At 46.2% G+C, this 17159-nt stretch overlaps 1 protein-coding gene across 2 annotated transcripts in view; it reads left to right on the top strand.

The window, feature by feature from the left end:
* The window catches only part of MGAT4C (MGAT4 family member C), a 175149-nt gene that overhangs the window by 75548 nt on the left and 82442 nt on the right, over positions 1–17159 (top strand). The window contains exon 3 of one of the 2 annotated variants that reach the window (XM_056574404.1): positions 10619–10675. The exons of the other annotated variant lie outside the window; for it this stretch is intronic. Coding sequence (XP_056430379.1) covers positions 10625–10675 — 51 coding nt within the window. The 5' untranslated portion in view covers positions 10619–10624. The remainder of the gene's footprint in view (positions 1–10618; positions 10676–17159) is intronic. 2 annotated transcript variants of the gene reach the window in all.

Genomic DNA, 17159 nt, shown 5'->3' on the forward strand with positions numbered 1-17159 from the left:
GGTGGCAAGGTGTTCCCGACCCATGACATACAGGTACGTCATGAACATTACTGCCGCTACTCGCGGCATCCCGCAGCGCCCGGAAAGATGGTGGCTATCGGTTTCATCCCCCACCCCCCCCAGCGATCGCTGCTCTCAGCTGGTCAAATCTGACTAGCTGATAGCAGCGCGGTGTGTGAGTCCGGATCACGGGGATCGGGACACACACAACGCTCTGCTAAGGGTCCCTGACCCGTCCCCTGGCGTCACTTACCCGTCCGAGCGGTGTCCCGAGCGGTCCCGGTGTCCTCCATGCGGTCCCGGCTGCGCTGCGTCCCGGAGGTGAGTTTGCAGCAGCAGTGCGGCATCTTCATTGGCAGCAGTGAGATCGCCGTAAAGCGATCTCACTGCTGCCTCTGAGAGTTTCAAAACTGCAACTCCCAGCATGCCCAGACAGCCTTTGGCTTTCTGGGCATGCTGGGAGTTGTAGTTTTGCAACATCTGGAGGCCCACAGTTTGGAGACCACTGTATAATGGTCTCCAATCTGTGCTCTTCCAGATGTTGCAAAACTACAAATCTCAGCATGCTCAGTCTGTCCAGGCATGCTGGGAGTTGTAGTTCTCTAACATCTGGAAGAGCACAGATTGGAGACCATTATACAGTGGTCTCCAAACTGTGGACCTCCAGATGTTGCAAAACTACAACTCCCAGTATGCCCAGACTGCCCAAGCATGCTGGAAGTTGTAGTTCGGCAACATCTGATCCTTCAGATATTGCCGAACTACAACTTCCAGCATGCCTGGGCAGTCTGGGAGTTGTAGTTTTGCAACAACTGGAGGCACACTAGTTGGGAAACATTGTCCGTTTCCTACCTCAGTGCCTCCAGCTGTTGCAATTGTTGCAAAACTATAACTCCCAGCATGCACTGACAGACCATGCATGCTGGGAGTTGTAGTTTTGCAACAGCTGGAGGCACACTGGTTTAGAAACACTAAGTTTGGTTGCAAAACACTTGAAAGTTTATTACTTAACTTAGTGTTTCCAAACCAGTGTTCCTCCAGCTGTTGCAAAACTACAACTCCCAGCATGCACGGACAGCCAAAGGGCATGCTCGGAGTTTGCAACAGCTGGATGTTTGCCCCCTCCCCCCAATGTGAATGTACAGGGTACACTCACATGGGCGGAGGTTTACAGTGAGTGCTGCAAGTTTGAGATGGCGCAAATTTTGCGCTGCAGCTCAAACTTCCAGCGGCAAACTTGCTGTGAACCTCTGCCCATGTGACTGTACCCTAAAAACACTACACTACACTAACACTAACCTAAAATAAAAAGTAAAAAACACTACATATACACATACCCCTACACAGCCCCCCTCCCCCCAAAAAATGAAAAACGTCTGGTACGCTACTGTTTCCAAAACGGAGCCTCCAGCTGTTGCAAAATAATAACTCCCAGTATTGCCGGACAGCCATTGACTGTCCACGCATGCTGGGAATTTTGCAACAGCTGGAGGCACCCTGTTTGGGAATCATTGGCATAGAATACCCCTATGTCCACCCCTATGCAAATCCCTAATTCAGGCCTCAAATGCGCATGGCGCTCTCACTTTGGAGCCCTGTCGTATTTCAGGGCAACAGTTTTGGGACACATATGGGGTATCGCCGTACTCGGGAGAAATTGCCTTACACATTTTGGGGGGCGTTTTCTTCTTTAACCCCTTATGAAAAGGTGAAGTTGGGGTCTACACCAGCATGCTAGTGTAAAAAAATAAATTTTTTACACTGACATGCTGGTGTTGCCCTATACTTTTCATTTTCACAAGAGGTAAAAGGGAAAAAAGACCCTCTAAATTTGTAACGCAATTTCTCCTGAGTACGGAGATACCCCATATGTGGGCGCAAAGTGCTCTGGGGGCGCACAACAAGGCCCAGAAGGGAGAGTGCACCATGTACATTTGAGGCGATTTGCACAGGGGTGGCTGATTGTTACAGCAGTTCTGACAAACGCAAAACAATAAATATCCATATGTGACCCCATTTTGGAAACTACACCCCTCACGGAATGTAATAAGGGGTGCAGTGAGCATTTACACCCCACTGGTGTATGACAGATTTTTGGAACAGTGGTCTGTGAAAATGAAAAATAAAATTTTTGATTTGCACAGTCCACTGTTTCAAATATCTGTCAAACGCCAGTGGGGTGTAAATGCTCACTGCACCCCTTATTAAATTCCATGAGGGGTATAGTTTCCAAATGGGGTCACATGTGGGGGGGGGTCCACTGTTCTGGCACCATAGGGGCTTCCTAAATGGGACATGCCCCCCAAAAACCCTTTCAGAAAAACTCACTCTCCAAAATCCCATTGTCGCTCCTTCTCTTCTGAGCCCTCTACTGCGCCCGCTGAACACTTTACATACGCATATGAGGTATTTTCTTACTCGAGAGAAATTGGGTTACAAATTTTAGGGTGATTTCTCTCCTTTTACCCCTTGTAAAAATTCAAAAATTGGGTCTACAAGAAAATGCAAGTGTAAAAAATGAAGATTTAGAATTTTCTCCTTCACTTTGCTGCTATTCCTGTGAAACACCTAAAGGGTTAAAACACTTACTGAATGTCATTTTGAATACTTTTGGTGGGTGCAGTTTTTATAATTCGGTCATTTATGGGGTATTTCTAATATGAAGACCCTTAAAATCCACTTCCAACCTGAACTGGGCCATGAAAAATTACGATTTTGAAAATCTTGAGAAAAATTGGAAAAGTGCTGCAGAACTTTGAAGCCCTCTGGTGCCCTCCAAAAGTAAAAACATGTCAATTTTTTTTATGCAAACACAAAGTAGACATATTGTATATGTGAATCAATATGTAATTTATTTGGAATATCCATTTCCTTTCAAGCAGAGACTTTCAAAGTTAGAAAAATGCTAAATTTTCAAAATTTTCATGAAATTTTTAGATTTTTTACCAAGAAAGGATACAAATATCAGTGAAATTTTACCAATAACATAAAGTAGAATATGTCACGAAAAGACAATCTCGGAATCAGAATGATAAGTAAAAGCATTCCAAAGTTATTAATGTTTAAAGTGACAGTGGTCAGATTTTCAAAAAATGCCCAGGTCATGAAGGTGAAAATGGGCTGGGTCATGAAGGGGTTAAAGGAGTACTCCAATGCTAGTTTTTTTTTATATTAAACTGACCCTAAAGCAAAGTTTTATAACATTGTAAATTACTTACCTTATCCATATCGCTCTTTTCCTGGTCTTCTCCCGCATTTCTCCTCCTAACGGAAGCTGGCTCCTTTTTCTTCAGTCTATGACGCTCGACCGCTGTTTCTTCTGCACCATCGCCATCTTAGCCCGGTGACTCATCGCTCCTATGAGTCACCTCGGGCTCTGCCGTCCTCCTAATCCCTAGTCGGCTGTGTTTTTATTTATTTTACCATGATGGGATGGTGATTGGTGCACTACGCCTGCTTCCTCGGCACGCTGCTGCTCCGGCACTACAGCATCAAGCGATGTAAGCTTTACGTGCTCACATCGCTAGATGAAGCGTGCGCATGCAACGGCGGGCGAAAGCTCATTGGAGCTGACCGATCATGTGAAGAGGACGTATTTTCTGAGGAGGGGATAGGGAAATTAGAGGGAGCTGAGGGGGCGTGAATTATTATAATTTCAGGAGGGGGGCGAGCAGGGGAGCTATAGGGGGAGGGCAGGAGCTGGCCGGATGTCAGGAGCGGGCATGCTGGGAGATGTAGTATTTCACAGCACGGGCCAGGAAGAGAACCCGGAAGTAGCAGAAACTTTGGGCGGCCATAAGAGGAGAACGGATGGGCCATTTAACATGATTTAGGGGTCGTTGAAAAGGTTATTAAATGGGCTACATTGTGGCATGTTTTTTTTGGGGGGGGGGGTGCATCGGAGTACTCCTTTAAAGGGGTACTCCATTGCTCAGGGTTTGGAACAAACTGTTCCAAACGCTGGAGCCAGCGCCGGGGGCATGTGATGTTATAGTCCCACCCCCTCAATGCAAGTCTATGGTAGCTGTCACGCCACCTCCCAGAGACTTCCATTGAGGGGGCGGGGCGTGACATCATGACGGGCAGGGCTATGACATGACGAGTTCCCGGCGCTGGCTCCAGCATTCCGAACAGTTTGTTCCAAACGCTGAGCAGCGGAATACCCCTTTAAGGACACAGCCCTGATCTTAAGGAACAGAGCATTTCTTGCACATGTGACCACTGTCATTTAAGTATTAAAAACTCTGGGATGCTTTTCCTAATCATTCTGACTCCAAGATAGTTTTTTTGTGACATATTCTACTTTAACATAGTGGTACATTTTCAACGATACTTGCTTCATTTCTTGGAAAAAATTCCAAAGTTACAAATTTTTAAGCTCTCTGCTTTTAAGGAGATTAGACATACTAAATAAATTATATATTGATTCACATATACAATATGTCTACTTTATGTTTGCAACATAAAGTTGACATGTTTTTACTTTTGGAAGACATCAGAGGGCTTCAAAGTTCAGCAGCAATTTTCCAATTTTTCACAACATTTTCAAAATCGGAATTTTTCAGCGACCAGTTCAGTTTTGAAGTGGATTTGAGGGGTCTTCATATTAGAAATACTCTATAAATGACCACATTATGAAAACTGCACCCCTCAAAGTATGCAAAATAGCTTTCAGAAAGTGTGTTAACCCTTTAGGTGTTTCACAGGAATAGCAGCAAGGTGAAGGAGAAAATTTAAAATCTTCATTTTTTACACACATTTTCTTGTAGACTCAGTTTTTGAAATTTTACAAGGGTTAAAGGGAGAAAAAACATCGTAACCCAATTTCTCTAGATTAAGGAAATGCCTCATATGTGGATGGTGCTGTGCGTGTGCACTACGAGGCTCAGAAGGGAAGGAGCGACAATGGGATTTTGGAGAGTGAGTTTTTCTGAAATGGCTTTTGGGGGGCATGTCACATTTAGGAAGCCCCTATGCTGCCAGAGCAGAAAAAAACAACAACTGGGCATACTATTTTGGAAACTAAACCCCTCAAGGTATGAAACAAGGGGTCCAGTGAGCCTTAACACCCCACAGGTGTTTGACAACTTTTCGTTAAAGTCGGATGTGTAAATAAATTATAATTTTTTTCACTAAAATGCTGGTCTTCCCCCAAATTTTACATTTTTAACAAGGGGTAATAGGAGAAAATGCCCCCAAAATGTCTAACCCCATTTCTTCTGAGTATGGAAATACCTCATGTGTGGACGTCAAGTGCACTGTGGGTGCCCTACAATACTCAGAAGAGAAGTCACATTTGGCTTTTGGAAAGCAAATTTTGCTGAAATGGTTTTTGGGGGGCATGTCGCATTTAGGAAGCCCCTATGGTGCAAGAACAGCTAAAAAAAAAACACATTGCATACTATTTTTGAACTTACACCCCTCAAGGAACGTAACGAGGGGTAAAGTGAGCCTTAACCCCGCACAGGTGTTTGACAAATTTCCGCTAAAGTTGGATGTGAAAATGAAAAATTAGATTTTTTTAAATGCTGGTGTTACCCCAAATTTTACTATTTCACAAGGGGTAATAGGAGAAAAGCCTCCCAAAATTTGTAACCCCATTTCTTCTGAGTATGCAAAAAAAAATGTTATACTAACATGCTGGTGTAGACTCCAACTTTACCTTTTAATAAGGGGTAAAAAGAGAAAAAGCCCCCCAAAATTTGTAACATCATTTTTTCCAAAATACCCCATATGTGGCCATAAACTGTTGCCTTGAGATACAACAGGGCTCCAAAGCGAGAGAGCGCCATGCGCATTTGAGGCCTAAATTGGGGATTTGAATCCGCCACAAAAATACCCTACAGCAGTGTTTCCCAAACAGGTTGTCTCCAGCTGTTGCAAAACTCCCAGCATACCTTGACAGTCAGGGGCTGTCCGGCAATACTGGGAGTTGTTGCTTTTCAACAGCTTAAGGCTCCGTTTTGGAAACAGTGCTGTAAAATACTTTTTTTTTTATTATTGGGGGGGGGGGGACTGTGTAGGGGGGTATATGTAAATGTGGTGTTTTTAGGGTACATTCACACTGGCGGGGGTTTACATTGAGTTTCTCGCTGGGAGTTTCACATGAGGGGGAAAACCTCCAGCTGTTGCAAAACTACAACTCCCAGCATGCACTGGCAGACCATACATGCTGGGAGTTGTAGTTATGCAACAGCTGGAGGCACATTGGATGCAAAACACTGAGAGTTTGTTACTTAACTCAGTGTTTCGCAACCAGTGTGCCTCCAGCTGTTGCAAAACTAGAACTCCCAGCATGTACAGTCACTCAGTGCATGCTGTGAGTTGTTTTTTATTTGCAACAGCTGGAGGCACACTGGTCACGAAACACTGAGTTAGGACACAAACTCTTTTCACAACCAATGTGTCTCCAGCTGTTGCAAAACTGCAACACTCAGCATGCATTGACAGTCGAAGGGTATGTTGAGAGTTGTAGTTTTGCAACAGCTGGAGGCACACTGCTACAATTCACAGCATGCCCTTTGGTAGTCTGTGCATGCTGGGAGTTGTAGTTATGCAACAGCTGGATGCACACTTTTTTATAGAAAAAATTTGCCTCCAGTTGTTGCTTAACTACAACCCCCAACATGCACAGACTACCAAAGGACATGCTGGGAGTTGTAGTTGGAACTCCAGCTGTTGCAAAACTACAACTCTCAGCATGCTATTTGGCATGCTGAGAGCTGTTGCTAAGCAACAGCAGGAGGTGAACAGGCCTCACCTCCTGCTATATCCGCTGCTGCCACCGCTCCTGCTACTCCTGTCGCAGCTGCCGCACCAGAGGGGACCCCCGCCAGACCAGGGAGAGGTAAGAGACCCCTGCCGGCCCCAATCGCCGCCATGATCGGCGCCCCGATACTGCCCAGCAAGTTCGTGATTGGTCGGTCCTTCCGACCGATCAATTACGTGATTGTGAGGTGGCACCCGTGCCGCCTTACTCCTGCTAGGTAAGGGTGAATGGAGCTGTTTCGGACAGTCCCATTCACCCTTTTATTCCGGGTCACCAGAGACCCGATTAACCCAGAATTGCCACAAATCGCAGGTCTGAATTGACCGCCGACTTGGGGTGGTGTCAGGACCCCCCAGGGGTTTTCTCGGGGTGCCTGCTCATAGATATCAGCAGGCATCCAGGTCAGGTCCCCGTCTGCCGAAATTCCCACGGGTGTACAGGTACGCCCTGCATCCTTAAGTACCAGGATGTCAGGGTGTACCTGTACGCCCTATGTCCATAAGGGGTTAAGTTCCAGAAAACAAGGGCGTACGTGTACACCCTTGGTCTCCAACAGGTTAAAGAGTTTAAATTGGCACTGTCAGATACAAAAACTTTTTATATGTTGTAGATCTTGGCAAAACATTGACATTTCAGATATACTTCATTAGAAAACTTTATTTCCTTTGTATAGAAATCATGGCTTATAAAATCATGGCTTATAAAATCATGGCTTTGTCCGAGCTGAAGCACAGGCATGGACAAACTCCAGTAAGTGAGGGTGGGCTAGATCTCCTCTGTGTATGATAGGACAGGAAAGAGCACAGAGGAGTCCTATCAGACAGGAGAGAGCACAGAGGAGTCCTATCAGACAGGAGAGAGCAAAAATTAGTGCTATCAGACAGGAGAAAGCACAGAGGAGTGCTATCAGAAAGAGGAGAGCACAGAGGAGTACTATCAGACAAGAGAGAGCACAGAGGAGTCCTATCAGATAGGAGAGAGCACAAAGGAGTACTATCAGACAGGAGAGAGCACAGAGGAATCCTATCAGGCAGGAGAGAGCACAGAGGAGTACTATAAGACAGGAGAGAGCACAGAGGAGTTCTATCAGACAGGAGAGAGCAGAGAGGAGTGCTATCATATAGGAGAGAGTACAGAGGAGTATTATCAGACAAGAGAAAGCACAAAGGAGTGCTATCAGACAGGAGAGAGCACAGAGGAGTGCTATCAGACAGCAGAGAGCACAGAGGAGTGCTATCAGACAGAGGAGAGCACAGAGGAGTCCTATCAGACAGGAGAGAGCACAGAGGAGTATTATCAGACAGGATAAAGCACAGAGGAGTCCAATCAGACAGGAGAGAGCACAGAGGAGTCCTATCAGACAGGAGAGAGTACAGAGGAGATCTAGCCCACCCTCATTTACTGGTCTTTGTCCATGCCTGTGCTTCAACTTGGATATGCATTGACAATCCAACACAATTGATTGACAATCCAACACAATGGGCAGCACATTGAACACATTTTATAAGTGGTCAGAAACTTGTAAATAACTCATGAAAGAATAAAGTTATGTTAAAACCAAGCACATCATTGTTTTTCTTGTGAAATCCCCAATAAGTTTGATGTGCACTTGACCCTCTTCCTATTGAAAAAACAAAAGTTGGATTCAAAATGGCCGACTTCAAAATGGCCACCATGGTCACCACCCATGTTGAAAAGTTTCCCCCCTCACATATACAATGTGCCACAAGCAGGAAGTTAATATCACCAACCATTCCTATTTTATTAAGGTGTATCCATATAAATGGCCCACCCTGTAGAACAGAATTATTGCATTTGTGAAGGGGAATGAATAGTGGCGAAGTGTGCTTGGAAGGGGTTAAACACTCTGTCAGCATCTGCAGGTTAGATACAGGACCTCCTTAAATTCTTACATTCTTTAGCTTCAGGTAAAGCATTACTGTGTTTTGGAGTTGGCAAAACAGATTTTAGGTAGTCCACCAAAATCTTAAAATATTTATTTATCTACTTCTTGAATTTCATGGCTTTCTGATAAAAATATAACGTGAAGTAATTTTTTTCCAACAGTGGAATTGATTCATTGTGTTTTAGTTTCACATTAAAATGCGTTGCATGTTTGGCTGATAAATGAATTATAGAGATAGGTGAACTAAATGTCATTGCGATTGTTCTGTTACACAATATATACTAAAGCTGATTTCATCTTTAGCTGGCATGTGAGTCTATTCAGTCATCACCACTGTGCTCTGTCCAAGGCTACGATATTGATCTCAGAATGTATTCTTGTACTGTCATTTTTATTACAATTTGCTAATCTGAAGGAGCGAATATTAGATTTTTATAAAAATCGTTGCTGCGGGCATTTTCCTCCTATCTTTTGTGGCATTAGAAAGCTTTTTCACTGCTAATTAATTCATTAGGCTTTGATAATAGGATTACAAGTGTATGACATGACATTTATAAGTGACATTTTAGTGGATTTTAGAAATCCATGATGATTTAGTTTCTTACTATAGTAGATGACAACCTGAAGAGATGCACTTGCTAATCCTCATAAATAAAGCAGGTGATAATTACATTATGGTAACTAATACTTAAAGGGGTGCTCCACTGGAAAACATTTTTTTTTTCATTTAAATCAACTGGTGCCAGAAAGTTAAACAGATCTGTAAATTACTTCTATTTAAAAATTGTAATCCTTCCAGTCTTTATCAGCTGCTGTATGTTCCACAGGAAGTTCTTTTCTTTTTGAATTTCCTTTCTGTCTGGCCACAGTGCTCTCTGCTGACACCTCTCTCCATTTTAGGAGCAAATACCCATAGCAAACCTCTCCTGCTCAGGACAGTTCTTAAAATGGACAGAGGTGTCAGCAGAGAGCACTGTGGTCAGATAGAAAGGAAATTCAAAAAGAAAAGAACTTCCTGTGGAGCAAAAAAAAATATGTTTTTCGGAGGTGTACTCCTTTAATAGTTCTAGCTATTGTAGTTGAAAAAGACACCTGTCCATGCAGGGCCGGCATGAGGAGGAGGCAATCCGGGTAGTTCCCAGGGCCCCCCATTCAAAAGGGGGCCCCCTGAAAAGCTTTAGAGCTCTACTAACACTACTACATTTTGCGGCAATTTGCGCAAATTCGTGGTAAAATCGCTGCGTTTTTGCCACAGTTTTGAGCACATTGCAGCAAAATAAAGTAGTGTGAGCATAGCCCTAAAGCTGTTCGGGCTGCATATAGCCCATAGACATACTTACATAGACTTACTATGTACTTGCTAGGACCTGCGATGACTCCTATAGGCTAGCACTCCTGATGATCTTGGCAGATACATAGTAAGTCGGTGCTGTGTATGGCAAAAGGTAAAAGGGGAATGTATAGAGAGAGAGGGAGGGGGTTTAAAATATAGCACATATATTGCTGCCAAACCAGTGCGGTACCAGTAACAGATATTGTGGGAGGTGATTTAAAATTGTAACTCTTTGAGGACACAGCATATTTAGATTTTTTTCATAACCAACAATTGTACTTTGTAATAACGCTTTTCAATCTACCATAAAATGTATGGCACAACCAATATGGCGCAACCAAAAAAATATTATTTTGTGGGGAAATTGAAAAGAAAAATGCAATTTAGCAAATTTTGGAGGATTTTAGTTTTTATGCAGTACACTTTACGGTAAAACTGACATGTTCTCTTTATTCTGTGGGTCAATACAATTTAAATGATACCCATGTTACATGTTGTTCTATTATTGTTCTACTTATAAAAAAAAAAAACTCTGACTTTTTAACAAAATAGGTTTGTTTAAAATCACCCTATTCTGACCCCTGTAATTTTCTCATTTTTATGTATACAGGGCTGCATGAGGGCTCATTTTTGCGACGTGATCTGTACTACAGTGAGGAGCACGAAGGTAGGCATTATTACATAGTAAAGGACACAAAAGGGGCATTATTACAGTGTGGGGCATGAAGAGGTAAACTATTACTGTGTAAAGAATAAAATGAGCGCTTTTATTGACAGGCAGCACTGAGAAGATCACTGTTATAGTATATATGGGCGCTATTACTGACAGGCAGCACTGAGAAGATCACTGTTATAGTATATGTGGGCACTATTACTGATAGGTAGCTGTAACGCCGAATGCTCCGGGTCCCGCGGCTTCCCCGGAGCGCTCGCGGCGTTCTGTTAACAGCAGCGCTCGGGTCTCTATCTCTGACCGCGAGCGCTGCTGTGTTCGTGCCGGCGGGGACGTGATCCGCGTGGCGGCTGATAGGCCTTAGGAAGGCCGAGCAATGGAGAAGCGATGGAGACTTGGCTAGTAGGTACTGACTTAAGGCAGCGTGTGTGGCAGGAAGAGCCCCAGGATTTAATGTCCCCAGTGGTCCAGTCGAGGGTAGGAGAGTGACACTGGAGCCAGGGTAAGCCTAGAAGGATGTCAGAGGTACAGTTTGGCAGAACAAAAAATTCAATAGTTTCTTTGTGGAGAACCCCCACAGTCATATGCACGGGTTCTGTGCGGTAGCGCACTGTGCAATTCAGGTTTTCTCCGTTAACCGAAGAAATTAAGAAAGGTTTAACGAGACGGATAACAGGGATGTTAAACCGGTTGATGAAGGAGGCTTTAATGAAGTTTCCTGCTGAACCAGAGTCCAAGAAAGCCCCCGCAGAGAAGGAGACTTTAGTGGCTGGATAAATCCGCACTGGAATAGTCAGGCGTGGAGAGGAAGAATTTACACCCTGTGACGCCTCTCCCACGTTCACTAGGTGCGAGCGTTTCCCTGACACTGAGGACGAAGGGGACAGTCCTTTAGGAAATGTTCAGAGCTCGCACAGTATAAGCATAAGTTCTCATTCCTCCGGCGAGTCCTCTCTTGCTGGGTCAGGCGAGACCGGTCCACTTGCATGAACTCCTCAGCGGGAGGCACAGTAACAGGCTGCAAAGGATGCTGGAAGAGAGGAGCCAGGCGTGGGTATCGCCTGGTGCAAACAAGATCTTTCTCCTGGCGGAGCTCCTGACGTCTTTCAATGTAGCGCATATCAATGCGGGTAGCCAACTGGATTAGTTCAGAGTGGAGGGTATCTCTCGTGCGGCCAGACAATCCTTAATGTGGCTGGATAAACCTTTTTTAAAGGTCGCGCAGAGAGCCTAATTGTTCCAGGCCAACTCAGAGGCCAAAGTACGGAATTGTATAGCATATTCACCCACTGTTGAGTCTCCTTGGACAAGGTTCAGCAAGGCAGTTTCCGCGGATGAGGCACGGGCAGGTTCCTCAAAGACACTGCGGACTTCAGAAAAGAAGGACAGGACGGAGGCAGTGGCAGGATCATCGCGGTCCCAGAGCGGCGTGGCCCAGGCCAAGGCCTTCCCAGAAAGTAAACTGACCACGAATGCCACCTTAGACCGTTCTGTGGGGAATTGGTCTGACAACATCTCCAGGTGCAGGGAACATTGGGTCAGGAATCCCCGGCACTTCTTAGAGTCTCCGTCAAACTTATCCGGGAGAGACAGGTGGACTCTGGCAGAGGTAGCGGCAGCTCGGAGAGGAGGAGCTGGCGGAGGAGATGGTTGAGGCTGTGGAGGCAGAAGCTGTTGAATCATGGCGGTCAACTGCGACAGCTGTTGTCCTTGTTGGGCAATCTGCTGGGACTGCTGGGCAACCACGGAGGTGAGGTCACGAGGCTTGGCAGCGGCACCTCAGCGGGATCCATGGCCGGATCTACTGTAAGGGTCCGGACTAGTGGCTGATGAGGACACTGGAGTTGGATCCTCTGTGCCAGAGAGGCGATGACGCGGGTCGTACTGGGGAATCGGTTCTAAGCAGTTACTGGTGTTCACCAGAGCCCACCGCAAAGCGGGATGGACTTGCTGCGGCGGTAACTACCAGGTCGTGTTCCCCATTAGCGACTCAACCTCTCTGACAGCTGAGACTGGCGCGGTACACAAGGACTAGACAGAGGCGAGGTCAGACGTAGCAGAAGGTCAGGACAGGCAGCGAGGTTCGTAGTCAGGGCCTATCAGGACTTTTCTGACGTCTTTTGCAAGAAACAGGCAGAGGCCTTACCACCACATAGGCCCTACGATTGTCCTATTGACTTGCTCCCTGGTACCACACCGCCCCGTGGCAGGATTTACCCTCTCTCCGCTCCAGAAACTAAAGACATGACGTTGTACATTCAGGAGAATCTCAAAAAAGGTTTCATCAGAAAGTCTTCTTCTCCTGCCGGAGCAGGATTCTTCCTTGTTTCCAAGAAGGACGGGTCACTACGCCCTTGTATTGACTACCGCGGCCTCAATAAAATCACTGTAAAGAACCGCTACCCTCTGCCTCTCATCTCGGAACTCTTTGACCGGCTGCGCGGAGCAAAGATTTTTACTAAGCTTGACCTCAGGGGCGCGTATAACCTCATCAGAATTCCTGAAGGAGATGAGTGGAAAACCGCTTTTAACACCAGAGATGGTCACTTCGAATACCTTGTCATGCCATTTGGTTTGCAGTCTTCCAAGACTTTGTCAATGAAATCTTCCGGGACTTATTGTATACCTGCATAGTGGTCTTTCTTGATGATATACTAATCTTCTCCTCCAACCTAGAGGAACACCGCCTCCATGTTTGTCAAGTGCTCCAGCCCCTCCGCGTTAACCGTCTCTACGCCAAAATTGAAAAATGCCTCTTTGAACGCAGCTGTCTTCCTCTCCTGGGATACCTGGTCTCAGGACAAGGCCTTCAAATGGATCCCGACAAGCTCTCCGCGGTCTTGGATTGGCCACGCCCCTCGGGACTTCGCTCTATCCAGCGCTTCCTCGGATTCACGAATTACTACCATCAGTTCATCCCCCACTTCTCCACTATCGTGGCTCCTATTGTGGCACTGACAAAGAAAGATGCGAATCCGAGATCCTGGCCTCCCCAAGCGGAAGAAGCTTTTACTCGCCTTAAGGCCGCTTTCGGCTCCGCCCCAATCTTGACTAGGCCCGATCCCCTGAAGCCATTCTTCCTTGAGGTAAATGCCTCTTCGGTAGGAGCCGGAGCGGTTCTTCTTCAAAAAAACGCTAAGGGAAAAAACGCCACTTGCGGTTTTTTCTATTAAACTTTTTCTCCTCCTGAAAGGAACTACGCTATTGGAGACCGTGAATTGCTGGCCATTAAGTTGGCACTAGAGGAGTGGAGATATCTCCTGGAAGGATCCCTTCACCCTATCACCATCTACACTGACCACAAAAATCTGTCCTACCTACAGTCCGCCCAGAGCTTAAATCCTTGCCAGGCCAGGTGGTCATTTTTCTTTGCCCGCTTCAATTTCCAGATCCTTTTCAATCCTGCAGACAAGAATGTCAGGGCAGATGCCCTATCTCGTTCCACCGATGCCACGGAAGCTGAAGCCTTTCCCCAACACATCATTCCCCCTGAGTGTCTGATCTCTGCTGCTCCTGCTTCTCTGGTACCAGTTTCTCCAGGAAAAACTTTTGTCCCCCCACGTCTTCGCCTCCGGACTCTTTAATGGGGTCATTCCTCCCACTTGGCGGGTCATGTTGGAATCAAGAAATCTATTCAGTTAATTGCCAGACACTACTGGTGGCCTGCCTTTGAAAAAGATGTGACTGAGTTTGTACGCTCCTGTACTGTCTGTGCATGTGACAAGACTCCTCGCCAGAGGCCTGCGGGTCTCCTCCTTGCTCTGCCGGTGCCCGAACAACCTTGGTCACACATAGCGATGGACTTCGTCCCTGACCTTCCTGTATCCCATGGCAACACTGTCATTTGGGTGGTCGTTGATCGATTCTCCAAAATGGCCCATTTTGTTCCACTTCCTGGTCTCCCTTCTGCGCCACAGTTGGCGAAGCAATTCTTTTTGCACATTTTTCGTCTCCACGGACTGCCTACGTATATCGTCTCTGAAATTATGGCACAGTATACTATATATTATAATTAGGGATCTATGATACCTATGTACAATTGTTGCATATGGCCCTGCTATACACTCCTTATACTAGGAACAAATACAAAAGAATGGGATGGAGTAATAAATTAATAAAAATATTATGACTTTATTGATAATTCATTACATATTAAAAACAAGAAAACACATCATAAAAAGGGAAAAGCCAACTTGTGGCGGAAAAGAGGGCGTCACTCCAGGGGGTCCACAATGTAAACTATAATATTGAACACATTTCATAAGTTGCACTACTGCTCATTCCATTGCACAATCCCATAGAGGATATACCTCAACAACTATAAAGTGCTTGGAGACAGTATACATACCAATAAATTAAATCAAGGTGCAAAAACAAGAGGGACCGCTGGAGAGACGCCACCCCAACTTACTTTTCGGGTTGTCCTTCGTCCTGGGGGTGGCGTCCTCTCAGCAGGAGCTGCTTTTTATATGGTCCCCGTCCAATAACATACATCCACGTCATTCTTACATATATTACCAGGTAGAACATACCTCTCTATCCGCGCATGACGCCGGGACCCGAAAACTCCGCTACTTCCGGAAGCCGCGTCCCCGACACGGCCATGATAGCGGTCACATGACCGCATCACATGACCGGCCGGATAGGATACAGCGCCGGAAGAGCGAAGCACGGGCACCCCGGCGCATGTATATCGTCTCTGATAGAGGCGTTCAATTCATCCCGAAATTCTGGAGAGCACTCTGCACCCAATTGAAGATTAAACTGAATTTTTCCTTCGCCTACCACCCGCAGTTCAATGGTCAAGTGGAGAGAGTGAACCAGATCCTTGGTGACTACCTGCAACATTTTGTCTCCTCCCGCCAAGATGATTGGGTCGACCTGTTACCCTGGGCTGAATTCTCGTACAATTTCAAAAACTCTGGGTCTTCCGCCAAGTGTCCATTCTTTGTGGTGTACAGCCGTCACCCGCTTCCCCCCCCCTCCCCATTCCCACTTCAACTGGAGTTCCTGCCATGGATGAATTGACCCGGGACTTTTCCTCGATTTGGAAAGAGACTCAAAAGTCGCTCTCACTAGCCTCCTCTCGATTTGAAGAAACATGCGGATAAGAAGAGAAGAATTCCTCCTGTCTTTGCCCCTGGTGACAAAGTGTGGCTCTCTGCCAAATATATTCGGGCCATTTAAAGTCAAAAGTCAAATCAACTCTGTCTCCTACAAGCTCCATCTTCCTCCTTCTCTTCGTATTCCTAACTCCTTTCATGTTTCCCTTCTCAAACCTCTCATTCTTAACCGCTTTTCCCCCCAAGGTCACCGTTCCTGCTCCTGTCACTGGGTCCTCTGACGTCTTCTCGGTAAAAGAAATCCTCGCCTCCAAGCTTGTCAGAGGTAAAACATTTTTTTTTTTGTTGACTGGGAGAATTGTGGCCCCAAGGAGAGGTCTTAGGAGCCCGAGGACAATATCCTCAACAAGGAGCTCATCCATAGGTTCCTGGGCTCCAAAAATAGGGGGAGACCTAAGGGGGGGATACTGTAATGCCGAGCGCTCCGGGTCCAGCGGATTGCCCGGAGGGCTCGAGGTATTCTGTTAATAGCAGCACTCCGGTCACTATCTCTGACCGCGAGCGTTGCTGTGTTCGTGCCGGCGGGGACGCGATCCGTGTGGCGGCTCAGGACCGCTCACTCTCCTCTGGTGTCTGTCTCGTCCCGGCCCGCGCGGCCCCGCTCCCTAGGGCGCGCTTGCGCCAGCTTTCTAAGATTTAGAGGGCCAGCGCACCGCTAATTGGTGCCTGGCCCAATCTGTTCAATCACTTCCCTACACTATATTAACCCATTTCCCCTTCCTGTCCCTGCTGGATCTTGTTACCTTGTGCCCTGAGAAAGTGTTATAGTGTGTTCTGCTGTTGCCCCTGACTATGAACCTCGCTGCCTGCCCTGACCTTCTGCTACGTCTGACCTTGCCTCTGTCTAGTCCTTGTGTACTGCGCCAGTCTCAGCTGTCAGAGCGGTTGAGTCGCTACTGGGGAACACGACCTGGTAGTTACCACCGCAGCAAGTCCATCCCGCTTTGCGGTGGGCTCTGGTGAACACAGTAACTGCTTAGAACCGATTCCCCAGTACGACCCGTGTCATCGCCTCTCTGGCACATAGGATCTACCTCCAGTGCCCTCATCAGCCGCTAGTCCGGACCCTGACAGTAGCATTGAGAAGATCACTGTTATAGTATATGTGGCCGCTATTACTGATAGGTAGCATTGAGGAGATCACTGTTATAGTATAGGTGGGTGCTATTACTGACAGGCAGCACTGAGAAGATAACTGTTATAGTATATATAGTATATATGGGTTCTATTACTGATAGGTAGCATTGAGGAGATCACTGTTATAGTATATGTGGGTGCTAATACTGATAGGCAGCACTGAGAAGATCAATGTTAGGGCATGTTCCCATGTTGGAATTTCCGTGACGGTTTCCACA

The sequence above is a fragment of the Hyla sarda genome, chromosome 4 (genome assembly GCF_029499605.1).
Source record: "Hyla sarda isolate aHylSar1 chromosome 4, aHylSar1.hap1, whole genome shotgun sequence".
Classification (NCBI taxonomy): Eukaryota; Metazoa; Chordata; class Amphibia; order Anura; family Hylidae; genus Hyla; species Hyla sarda.